General features: G+C 49.0%; 1 protein-coding gene across 1 annotated transcript in view; it reads right to left on the reverse strand.

Annotated features, from left to right (window-relative positions):
• The window catches only part of PRMT8 (protein arginine methyltransferase 8), a 69,880-nt gene that overhangs the window by 13,349 nt on the left and 43,433 nt on the right, over positions 1-13,098 (reverse strand). The window contains exons 5-7 of the mRNA XM_065923458.1: positions 9,168-9,310; positions 8,491-8,578; positions 104-219 (exon numbers count right to left, since the gene is read on the reverse strand). Coding sequence (XP_065779530.1) covers positions 104-219; positions 8,491-8,578; positions 9,168-9,310 — 347 coding nt within the window. The remainder of the gene's footprint in view (positions 1-103; positions 220-8,490; positions 8,579-9,167; positions 9,311-13,098) is intronic.

A 13,098-nucleotide genomic window follows, 5' to 3' on the forward strand; every position in this document is an offset into this window, starting at 1 on the left:
GGGCCCTGCAGGAGGCTGCGTGGCCTTGACCCCAGGCCCGAACATCCAGGTGGCACAGCCGGCTTCCCGCACCCCTGGGCCCATGCAGGACCCGTCTGCAGACCTTTATTAAACAGGCGTTGGTCACCACTTGCTTTGGATCCACGATGTCCACCAGGGGCTCCTTCATGGCAACATCCCGAATACAAGTCATGTCAAAGCCATAGACGTTCTCCCACCCTGTGGGGAGAGAGCGAGATGTGAGGGCCAGCAGCGGGACCCCCCAGAAGTCCCTGGGCCCCCCTGAGTCCTAGAGGGTGGGCGGCAGCTCATGTTCCCCAGTCTGACGACAGGAGAGGTGCTCGCCTGGTGGAGAGTTTCACAAAGTGCCAAACGTTGGTTCCCACCATCTAATGTGCACAGGTCCTGATTTAGGGATTGGAAAAGTAAAGGTCAGAGAGGGTGAGAAATTTCTCCGAAGTCACACAGCTAGACTTGCATCGGGCCAGGACTAGAACCCAGATTCCTGACTCTATCGTATCTGCTCTCCTCCCTTCTCTCTGAGCCTCAGCATCTCCTATGAACTCTCTCCTCCACCATCCCCACTTCTACCCCGCTGCCTCGACTCCATCCCACCCCGTGCCTAGAAGGCTGTCTCTCTCCTTCCTCTCATCCCCACCTGCTGAAGCTCTCATGAAGCAGAAAGGAACATGGGCTTTCCTGGTTCATGAAACAGGCTGCCGTCAGAATCCCAGTGCCACCTCTTACTAGCCAGGCCCTCATGCAAATCTCCTAGCCCCTCTGATCCTTCATTTTCTCAACTGCAAAATGTGAGGTAGGGATCAGGGGTGAGCTTTTCTCATACACCACAATGTCCTCACTAAGGACCCATCCTGTGAAACATACCCCCCAGGTGGGTGCAGAGCAGCCCAGCAGTGCCCCTTTGCCCCCGGGGGCTGTTCATAAGATGCTTTAATCAGGGAATGGATTCAGGGTGCAGAGTTGGAAGTCAATGAGTGCAAGTTTGATGGTCCAAGTGTTGGTCACTCAGTCATATTAGACTCTTTGCAACCCCATAGACTGTAGCCCACCAGGCTGCTCTGTCCATGGGATTCTCCAGGCAAGAATACTGGAGTGGGTAGCCATGCCCTTCTCCAGGGGATTTTTCCGACCCAGGGACTGAACCCAGGTCTTGTGCATTGCAGGCAGATTCTCCACCATCTAAGCCACCAGGAAGTCCATGATGGTGCCAGTCACTGGTAAATGATGGTCATCACCGCTACCACTGATTGATCACCCAGCCCTGGCCAGATCCATCATTGACTTTCTCCAGCAACCCCATGAGGATGCCTTGATACAGCAGATGAGAAAATGGGGCTGGCAGAAGCTGGTGCTCAGCTTACATGCATGTGGGATACTAGGCTGGTATCCCACAGCAGGAAAACCGTGGCGCTGGGGCGCAAACCCTGTGTCCTAACCCTTCAGCTGACTGATACAGTTGTGACAGCAAGCAGGAATGCCATTTGCTCTCCCCACAGTGCAGAGAGTGCAGTCCTCAACCATTTTGGCACCAGGGACCAGTTTAGTAGCTCAGCTGGTAAAGAATCCACCTGCAATGTGGGAGATCTGGGTTCGATCCCTGGGTTGGGAAGATCCCCTGGATAAGGGAATGGCTGCTCACTCCAATATTCTAGCCTGGAGAATACCATGGACTGTATAGTCCATGAGGTTGCAAAGAGTCAGACATGACTTAGTGACTTTCACTTTCACCGGTTTCATGTAAGACAATCTTTCCCTGGACAAGGTTGGGGGAGGTGGTTTCAGGATGATTCAAGTGCATTACATGTATTGGGTGCTTCATTTCTGCTATTATTACATGAGCCCCACCTCAGATCATCAGCATTAGACCCTGGAGGTTGAGGACCCTTGCTTTAGCGGAGTCTTTAGTTACTGTGGGGCTGAATCTTGCTTGTTCGTTTACTCAGAGGAGTTTAGAAATACATTGAAATAGACTTGCTTTTCTCTGAAATCTTACAGGATTAAATTATTTGTAAATGTTCACCAAACAAATGGAACCATAGGGAACTTACGTCCCTCTGTGTGTTTAGGAGATGGGGGTGAAATGAGGGAGGTGCGAACAGTCAGGGAATGCTGTGTTCTTTTCCTCAGGATCTTTTCAAGCGCACACAAAGACTTTCCTCAAAGAGAAGAGGCTGAGAAAATAATCATCTCTCAGAGGGCAAGCACTTAGGCAATTCTGGCTTGAGGATTAGATGCCAGTCAGATCCCATTTTATACCTGCGGCTAGAGCCAAACTTCCAACTGAACCTGTTGGGGGGCTTCCAACAGGGGGCTTCCCTGTTGGCTCAGACAGTGAAGAATCTGCCTGCAGTGTGAGAGATCTGGGTTCGATTCTGGGTCCAGGAAGATCCCCCTGGAGAAGGGAATGGCAAACCACTCTGGTATTCTTGCCTGGAGAATCCCATGGACAGAAGACCCTGGTGGGCTAGAGTTGATGGGTCGCAGAGTCAGACACAATTGAGCGACTAATAGTCAATATTTGGGGAAGTGTGGCGACAGCTCCAGAGATCCCCTGCTAGAATCTGGAAAGAGCTGTCCATGCTTACCCAGGTAAAACATGCACACCCACACACACTGTCTTTTTTTAAAACCCTTTCTCAAGACACCTACTGCTACATACCTGCTCTTGCCCTCTGCCCTGCTTTAAGTTAAAAACTGAAAGTGTATCTGAGAGTCCATGTTAAATGGTTAAAATCCTGGGTTTGGGTTTCAAATCTTGGCTCTGTTTATTTGCTGTGCGACTTTAGGCAAGAATTTAACCACTCAAAGAGCTGGTTTCTTCTTTAAAATAGAGACGATGAACTTATAGTTACCAGGAACACAGGGGGAAGGATTGGGAGAAGGGATAGTTAAGGGATTTGGGGATGGACATATACGCTTTCCTATATTTAAAATGGATCACCAATACAGCACAGGGAACACTGTTCAATGATATGCAGCAGCCTGGATGGGACGGGGGTTTGGGGGAAAACGGATGCAGGTATATGTATGGCTGAGTGCGTCTATTGTGCACCTGGAACTATCACAACACTGTTATACTGCAATAGAAAATAACAAGTTTTTAAAAATGGAGATGATGATGATGACGACAGTTGCTCTATAAGGTTGTTATGAGGATTAAATATGATGATACATGTGAAGTACATAACAGGGTCTGGCACATAGAAAGCCCTTGAGATGTGATAGTTACTGTGGTTATGTGGTTGAGCTCGACCGCTTTGCCATCATCCAAGCTTGTGACCCTGGCAGCTTAGCCCCCTTCTTTCCAAATTGTAAAGTGAAGAGTTTGGTCCATTGGTTCTGTGTTCCAGAATCATCTGAGACACTTCTTAAAATACAGATTCCTGGACCACTACCAGACCTATTGAATCAGAATCTCCAGATTTAGGCCCCAGGGAGATGGGATTTCCAGGTCAACATAGGCAATTCCAACCAGTTGGAAATCCTTGGGCTCTGTGATCATTGAAGTTACTTCCAGTTCAATTTTCAAATGGACTTAAAGTCTCACATGGCCATTGTGACACCTCCAAGCACCCCCCCCCACCGTGGGACCCCTCTCCTTCTGTATCCTCAGCATCTGCAGCAGAGCATCTGGCACAATACAGGTCCACCGATATTTGTTTATTTTTAATGAAGTTTATTCCAAACATTTAATGCCTGCACTGCTTCACAAAATCTGGTATTTTAGATACCTTCTTAGGAGTTAATTCATGTCTGATCTTCCCGGCTAGACAGCCCCACTTCCAGTTATTCAGTAACAGATTATCTAGGACATTAGCGTTTTTTCCTCTCCAGTCCGCTGACCGTGCATTTCCCACTAGCTTCTCTACCATACATGAAGCAGGGATGGGAGAGGATATACATCAAGCATACTAATCTTTTGTTGCAATTTTGTCTTATTTATTAAGTGAGTGAATGTGGGATGAGGGTCATCAACCACCAGGAAAGTGTTAACTAACTTTATAGGGACTAAAAAATAACAACAGAAAGACCTGTGAAATTTAGTTGATGGATTGAAACAACTCTTGAAGAGGACCACACTATGGTGCACTGACTATAACTAAAACAACAGCAAAGTCCAGACCCCCCAGCTCGTCCAGACTAGGCGGACTAAAATTCCCACTTGAATGCACTGGTAGAGGAAGAGGCATGCTCTTCTCCCGGCATAAATTATTCACCTGTCTCTACTGTCCAGCACTACTCACAATGTCCAGCATTAATAAAAAATTACAAGACACATGGAAAAGAAAGAAAAGTATGATGCATTACCAAAAGGAAAAACAGTCAATAGAACCAGACTCAGAGTTCACGTATTGGGATCATCTAACAGGGATGTTCAAGTACTTTAATAAATATTTTATAGAATCGAATGGGGAAAAAACATGCATGAACAGATGCAGAATTTCATCAGTGAGATGGAAATGCTGGAAATGAAAAAAATCACGATATCAAAGATGGAGAATTCTTCCAATGAACTTATGAGCAGAATGGATATATTTTAGAGGAAATAATAACCTGAAAACAAAGACAGGAAAACAAGCTTCACTTTTCAGTGGAGAGATCTGTAGCTACATTCCCCCTCCCTGCCCTGGCCCCAGTCATTTGAGTTTCTCTGCTGGAACTAGTGGCGGTGCCTCAGGGAAAAACAGAGCAGGCAGCACCAGGAGTCACTTACAACTTCTCTAGACAGAAAGGAAGGTGTGTATAACAGTTTAATACATTTTATGCTCTCAGATCAAAGTCAACTCCTTGTGTAAATAGGCTAGAGCCAGGAAATAGAACTCTGGATGTCGGGGGTGGTGGAGAAACCCATAGAAAAGACCCGAACCCTCAAAGAGGTCCTGCCCTCCAATCTTCCAGCTACAGGCACCACCATCTCTACATAAGAGGTCCCTCATCATCTTCTCATCATCCAGGAAGTCGGTGCCCACCCTCTGACCCTCAGCAGATTCTAGAGTCAACTACTGGGTAAGAAAATCACATGCACTATCTACCCAATTTCCTTCCAATTTTGAGATTCTAGAAATCCTCAGAGTAAAATTAATGATTGCACCTCTGTCTGGGAATCTTCACTGGATCACTGGTAAAGAATCTACCTGCAATGCAGGAAACACTGGTTCAATTCCTGGGTCAGGAAGATCCCCTGGAGGAGGAAATGGCAACCCACTCCTGTATTGTTGCTGGGAAATCCCACGGACAGAGGAGCCTGGTGGGCTACAGTCCATGGGGTCACAAGAGTTGGACATGACTTAGCGACTGAATCACTGTCACTCACATATTAGCACTTGCCGTGGGTGCTTGCCATCTACCTCTACAAGGATTAAATCATGCGCTGCTGCAGCAGCTGCCCTCCAACACTCCCTGAAGAAGTCCAGGGTGGAGAGCAGAAACGAGGCACTCTGTGCTCCAGAAAGCTGGCAGGACAGGTCTTCAGAGAGATGTTCTCAGGAGCTGATTTTATGAGCCCAATTCTAGTACCTCCTCGTATCTAGAAAAACACTAAAATCCTTCATGGTGACGACTGTTTCTTGTGACTAGCAGAAGCTTCACAAGACCAGCAGAAACTTTCTAAAAAAATAAACGTGCTTGACTGTATCTATTCCCCTTTACCAAAATCACATATATACTGTTCTTCCCCCGACGTCTTTGGAGCAGTTTCTCAGAGCCGTCTGAGGTGCTGTCTCCCAGGCTGTGGTCCTTATATTGCCCTAAATGACACTTAACTCCTAGCTCTCACGTTATGCCTTTTCTTTAAGTCACCTCTCTCAGCAACATCACTTGTGCATTCCTCTGCTGGTTTACTTCTCTTCCTTCATTCCTTTTCTCATTCATTCACTCGTCAAACCGTGCGTTGTGAGCCTGGTACACGCCAATGATGTCTCTGTGTGTGTGTGTGTGTTCTCTAGCTGTTGGTTAGGAAATGGAGGGCAATTTCTGAGTTCCATCCTGCTTGTGTTTCCATGTTGCGTATGGTTGAGAGAAGAGGAGAGAAGGGCTGAGAGGGGGGAGGGGAGGGGACAAACTTTTCCTAACAATTTTCTTTCTGAAAGGGATTGGGCACAACTCCTTCTCCTGCCCTATTTAAGATTTTTCTTTTGTAGCCGGTTCTTGAGTCATCAGAAATTTGCTTACAATGGTTCCCTTAGCAACCAGCAACCTTTCTGCGTTCACTTTGGATTTAGGACTCTGAGTAACCAAAATCTCTGTTTATTTAAAACAGATTTCTAAATGGGCTTGCTTCCTTTCCTAAAAACAGAAACAGGTCATTTTTTAAAAGAAATGTTTAAATAGAAAACTTGAAGACTATGTTAAATAAAATGTAAAGGTGCATTTGATTTTGAGTTTGCGGGGAACGCTATTGACAGACTCCAGAGATTCCACAAGAAAAAAAATGGGGCTATCTTTCAGTCTTTTTTTTTTTTCTTTTTCAGAAAGTATGAAAATTGCAAAAAGCAGGCGGAGACTCAATCCCATGGTCTCCGGTCCGGGGCTGGCGCCTGAGTAGTGGCCAGTCCCCCAGGGCCTGTCAGGGCTGTTCCAGTCCTCACCGCAAGGTGCGTGAGGTCAAGGTCCCGAACAGGATCCAGGCAAGGAGGAGGGTGAGGTCTGTTTGTCTTTTTTTTAAACCATGAGGAAGTTCCTTAAAGAGCGGAGCCGGGGGTCAGAGTTCAATCAATTTAGAGCGCGTGAGAACAAAGAATGTGCCTGTAGGTTCTCCTCCAAACACAATTTAAACAGTTATAGCAAGAACTCCAAAGGCAGCATAACCACACAGCTCCAGGGCAAAATATGTCCTATTTATTCATGCATTTGAGCAACATTTGCTGTTGAGCTGTTTTTGAAACCTATCACGAGAGTGCATCTGGCCTAGATTCTGAGCCCCTGGGGGCCAGCGTGCTCGGCAGTCAGGCTCGGGGCCAGGGCCACAGGCAGGAAGGGGCTTAATGACACAGCTGGGGACCAGATCCAGGTTGCCATGTGCGGCATCAACAACTGTCACACCCCTTATATACATTGTCTCACTTCAGCCTCACGACAAGTCTACAGGTTGGGGGACTTTTATCTCAGACCGAGGCTCAGAGATGTTAGGTGACTCGTTCACGGTCACCCAGAGGATGCGAAGTCAGAGCTGGCCACCTTCAAAGCACCATCATCTAACCTCCTACCTCTCCTTGTTCACTGAACATCAGAAATGACGCCAGATGGGCCGGAGGGCTCAGACAAATGTCCCATTTCTGTCTTGTCCTGACCTGCCTCTGAACATGCTCTGAGTTTATATTTCTAGCAGCACAAAGACTAGACATTGTTGGACTCTGGAGTCCTAACCTCTGGAGGCCAGAAGCCAGTCTGCTCGATCTGGGAACCTCTCCATCATAGGGAGTCTAGACGAGGGGTGTTTAGCACTGCGCTGGCAGGAACCCAGATCTGCGGAGCCTGTTGGACCGTTTGGAGTTTCTGCTCATGCTTGGGGTTGGATCATGTGTGTGCTCACTTGTATGTGTGTGGGGGGTCAGGGGAGGGCTGGATCATGTGCATACTCACTTGTAAGTGTATGTGGAGGTGGGGAGGTGGTCTTTGCCCTTTGTCGCTTTAGTTAGTTCTGGCTAAGGACACAAGTCTGTCTCTAAACCTTGTGTGTATGTTCAGATGCTAAGTCATGTCTGACTCTTTGCGACCCCTTGGACTGCAGCACTCCAGGCTTCTCTGTCCTTCTATGGAAGCATAATCTTTTTAATCACATAGAGGACCAGGCTTGTATCCCTTGAGAACGGTCACTCTTTAAATGAAATAGAATCAAACAACTCTTTGGGGACCAGATAAAATGTTGGAGAGTTGTGCGGGGGTGGGGGACGTTTATTCTAAGAGAGTACCTTTTCAACTGATTAAGCACAAAGAGCCCAGATTCGGATGAGCACCCCCACCCCCGCCACCCACCGCCGCTCCCCCATCCACATGCTCAGCTTCCATCTCCCTCTGTATCTTACTTATATGAAGGAGAACCAATATTATGCTGACAAATTTCAGGGATACAAAGGCGGAGTTCAAATGACTGGCCTGGCTGGAGACCCTCCCTGTCCTTATGTGGATGTTAGGGAGAAATGACCTTTAGTAGCTTTCAACCACCTGCCGGCTCTGCAAAAAAACCTCAGCTTCTGCCGCTTCATTCATTTTCCATCCACACTGCACTCATTCTCTCCCTGCTTTACCTCCCACTAGCCACATTCTTATTTCCTCTCTGTAGAAGCCCCACCCTTGGGACCAGCGGAAAACATCCAGAGAGAAGAATCCGAAAAAGGTCACAGGTATAAACTCCTCAGAGGCACAGCAGCTGTGTCCGCGAGACTGACCACTTACGCCCAGCCCTCTGAAGTGCTTCCCTCCCCCAAAAGCTCCCCTCAAAGCCCAGCAGAGAATGAGAAGGTGACTTACAGTGGATTTTGAAGTCCTTGTACTGTCTGTCCTCAATTGCTACCACGTACAAAGCCGCCCGGTCTGGAAACATAAGCCCTCCAGGTTTCTGTTGATGAATTGTGGGGAAATGGGTCTCGTAATCTATTCACCTGACAAAGACACACATTTTTGAACTGCACGTGGAGTCACCAGACAAGCACCCCCTCGCCAGCATTCCTCATGCAGCAGACTGTCACCTCGGCCGGGGAGAGGGCTGGGCGGGGAGGCTCAGTGTCGATTTTGGTACCAGTAAAAACCCAAGGGGCGAGGTGGGGTCCATGGGACAAATGCGGAGGGGCAGAGGCGTGTTCAGTGAGGGCGGTGGAAAATGTTTTGACTTCTCAGTCTGGAGAAGCTAAGGATCAAAAGCACACTGGCTTCCTGGCAGCCGTGCAAACTCTTAGTACTTGTTGACCAGCATAGACTTTGGACAACAGACAATGGGTGTCTATTATGTAAAAGAGGCCAAGGTTAGACCTATGAACATTCATTCTGTCCCCCAAAAGGAGATCTAGTTTAAAGAGAGGGGTCTGGGAGCGGTGACCCTGTAGCCCAGGTCCTCTCTGAAGTCCTCATAGTCTCCCTCGGCTACAGGCGGGGGCCGAACAGCCAGGCAGCCGGCGGGGCAACCAGGGGACAGCATGCAGCAGGCTCACCAGCCACTTGTCCCTGGCGAAGATGACGGTGGTGAGCATCGACTCGTAGAACAAGCAGTAGCCCATCCACTCGCTGATGATGATGTCCACCTTGTCCACAGGCAGCTCCACCTCCTCCACCTTCCCCTTGAATATGGTGATGACTACAAAATAAGAACCCCACGGCCGCACATTGCAGGGACCCAGGCCGGGAATCGTGAGCACCCCGCATCAGGATGTGATCAATCTACAGGGGTCAGCACAGTTCTGATTCCCTCTGCCTTCACCACGCCAGTTTATACTAAGGAATGAAGACTCCTTGTGTGATTCCTCCTAAAGTGTATTGGGCAGTTAAGATCAAACCAGTCTATCCTGAAGGAAATCAATCCTGAAAATTCACTGGAAGGATTGATGCTGAAGCTGAAGCCCCAATACTTTGGCCGCCTGCTATGAAGAGCCAACTCATTGGAAAAGACTGCAATGCTGGGAAAGACTGAGGGCAGAAGGAGAAGGGGGCAACAGAGGATCAGACGGTTGGATGGTATCACTGACTCAATGGACATGGGTTTCATCAGGCTCCTGGAGATGCTGAAGGACAGGGAAGCATGGCATGCTGCAGTCCATGGAGTCACAAAGACATGACTGAGCAACTGAACAACAGCTAAGGGCCTGTGCTGTGCTAAGCCCAGGATGGGCACTAGGTCCCAACAAGTCCTTGAAGCAGACACAGCATTCTTATTCTCATTTTTAAGGAAAGTGAGGCTTACAGGGGGGTTCAATGATCACCATGGAAACAGAGTCCAGGTCTGATAACCAAAGACCCACACCCTTACCAGGGCCCCCACCCCATGTCAGGTTCCCGTGACAACTCAAGCCCACAGGAGGCTGAGAGGCTGACACCGCAGTGTCTGTTCACAGCCCGGGCTCAGCCCCAGGGATGCCTGACTAGTACTGGAGGGGAGGGAACTTGGTGTTTTGACAAGAGCATGGGCTTTGCACTCAAGGAAACTGGCTTTAAGTGCTGGGTCTCCTCATGATTAGCTATATGACTTTCCGCAAGTTACTTGACTGAACTCCAGTTATCCAGATAACAACCAGGAGAAGTGACATCTACTTGGCGAGAGGCTGTAATGATGAAATGACACAGGTGAAGGGCAAGCTCACAGTCGGAGCTCTAGCAAAGGCAAACACTGACACCATCTTCTTGGTGACCAGGTGACTGAGATGTTAAGGTGGACAGGATTTAGGCAAACCCCTGCTCTAAACATCCTCTGCCCCTGAGTCCCTTCCCAGACCCGTCCATCCCTCTATGGAAGGAGAAACTTCTCAGTTGAGTTTTTGATCATTCAACAGAGACGTACACTTTGTTAGGGGGCTCATTTTGCATTCATTGCTGTAAAGATCCCAGCAAAAGCTATCCTAGGTGCTGCTGTGCAATTGACAGGATGATGGATTAGCTGGCTGCTTCCATCAGAACCTTTCCTCTGGAAGGAAACTCATCCTTCACCATCCTCTGAAAGACCACCCGACGCCTGAGCTTTTCTGGGGAAACTAAACAAAGACCTGCGTGTGTTCAGTCATGTTCAGACTCTGCGACCCCCTGGACTGTAGCCCGCCAGGCTCCTGTGTCCCTGGGATTCTCCAGGCAAGAATACTAGAGCGGGTTGCCATTTCCTTCTCCAGGGGATCTTCTTGGCTCAGGGATCAAACTTGCGTCTTCTGCATTGGCAGGCAGATTCTTTACTACTCTGCCATCAGGGATTCTCCCAGGATGTCAAAAGAGGATGCCAAAATCTAGGCCTGAGCCTGGAGGGGAGGGGAGTTTGGGGGAGAACAATATATACAGCTGAGTCGCTCTGCTGTGTACCTGAAGCCATCACAACATTGTCAATTTGATTCCCTGGTGGCTCAGTTGGTAAAAAATGTGCCTGAAATGTGGGAGACCCACGTTCGATGCCTGGGTTGGGACAATCTCCTGGAGAAGGAAATGGCAACCCACTCCAGTATTCTTGCCTGGAGAATCCCATGGACAGAGGAGCCTGGTGGGCTACAGTCCATGGGGTTGCAGAGTCAGACACGACTGAGTGATGTACCCTTTCATTTTCAATATAACATAAGGCTTCCCAGATGGCAGAGTGGTAAAGAATCTGCCTGCCAAAATGCAGAAGATGAGGATTTGATCCCTGAGCTGGGAAGATCCCCTGGAGAAGGAAATGGCAACCCACTCCAGTATTCTTGCCTGGAGAATTCATGGACTGAGGAACCTGGTGGGCTACAGTCCATGGGGTCGCAAAGTCAGACACGACTGAGCCCACACACACTAATATAAAATAAAAAGTTGTAGAAAAATCCAGGCCTGCTGTGCAACCTGGTACAAGCCACTTGAGATCCCTGTCTTGCATCTGCGAACGGACAGGATCATAACCTGATCACCCACTCCCGTCTGTGGTGTAGACACTCCCACCCTCTCCCTGTTCTGGCTCAGCCGTGATGTCACAGGCAGCGGGGCTGGGAGCGAAGCCCTCGCCCATGGTATGAGCAGAGTCCGACATGCCTGGGCGGCCACCCCATCCAAAGTGGACCCCAACTTTCTCAACTGCTCCCTCCTATCCTCCAGAGCACCGTCACCATTTGTGATTCTATTGGGATGCTGTGTGTCCACTTGGTTTTGTGTCTGTGCCCTCCCTGAGACTGTAAGCATCATGAGAGCACAGACCTCATCTGTGCTGTTCTCCCCAGCTCCCCTGCATCTGGCCCGGGGCCTGGAGTGTGGTGACATCCCTCCCCCAGGGGTGGGTGCACGAACCCAGTCCTGAGATTATTCATGGGCTGCCTCTGAGGGAAGCAACCATTGCCAAGAGCCACTACAGGTTCATTAACAGCCATTATATCTGATTAACCTCATCCTTTCTTTGGACCAGCCTATTAGTCAAGTTAATGAATGAAATAATCATAACAATAGCTAACACGTATTGGCTGCTAACGGCACATGCACACTGTTGTGCTTTATGCAGGGCTGTGCTGGGAGACACTAAACAAGGGGATTCTCCAGGAAGGATGCCCCGACTTGCAACATCTGCCTGTTTCTCTGTGTAAATACTCCCACTGAGGCCAATTTCAAGTCACCAAAAGGCCTGCATCCATTTCTGCAAATTCACTGAAAATTTACTAGGGGACCCAGCACGTTGTGGTTTTACATATGGTAGCCACGTGAAACCCTCTGTGGTCTGAACCACTGTCATTCCCATTTCCCAGAGCAGGAAACAGAGGCGCAGAAGGTCAGGTGCCTAAGATTACGAGCTGATCTGTTGGAATTGAGTGTGAACCTGCCAGAGTCAACCACCATGCCGGGCCCCATGTGTGGATCTGGGAAGGCACCTTCTCCGTGGCCTCTCTGGAGGGGAAGCTGACCAATTCTTGTGCAAATTCACAGCTGCTCCCCGACTGTATTCAAAGGTGCTGGTTCAGAGCTGAACTGGACTAGATCAGCCCACCGGGGCCGCCCCACTGCCCCCTCCCCGGCTCCTGTCCATATGTAGATGACGCCACACAGAGAACAGTGATCCCCAAAGAGCAAGGCTCTGGGGACTCCTGTGTTCATGCTCAGTCCTGTCGGACTCTTTGCAACCGCATGGACTGTAGCCCACCAGGCTCCTCTGTTCATGGGATTTTCCAGGCAAGAATACTGGAGTGGGTCGCCATTTCCTCCTTCAGGGGATCTTCCCTACCCAGGGATTGAATCCACATCTCTTGCATTTCCTGCATTGGCAAGCAGGTTCTTTACCACTGAGCCACCAGGGAAGCCCCTGTCTCTGCCTGGGGACTTCAAGTAGATTATAGTGAAAGTGCCAAAGTGAAAGTCACTCAGTCGTGTCCGACTCTTTGCGACCCCATGGCCTATACAGTCCATGGAATTCTCCAGGCCAGAATACTGGAGTGGGTAGCCTTTCCC

Source organism: Muntiacus reevesi, chromosome 1, assembly GCF_963930625.1.
Source record: "Muntiacus reevesi chromosome 1, mMunRee1.1, whole genome shotgun sequence".
NCBI lineage: Eukaryota > Metazoa > Chordata > Mammalia > Artiodactyla > Cervidae > Muntiacus > Muntiacus reevesi.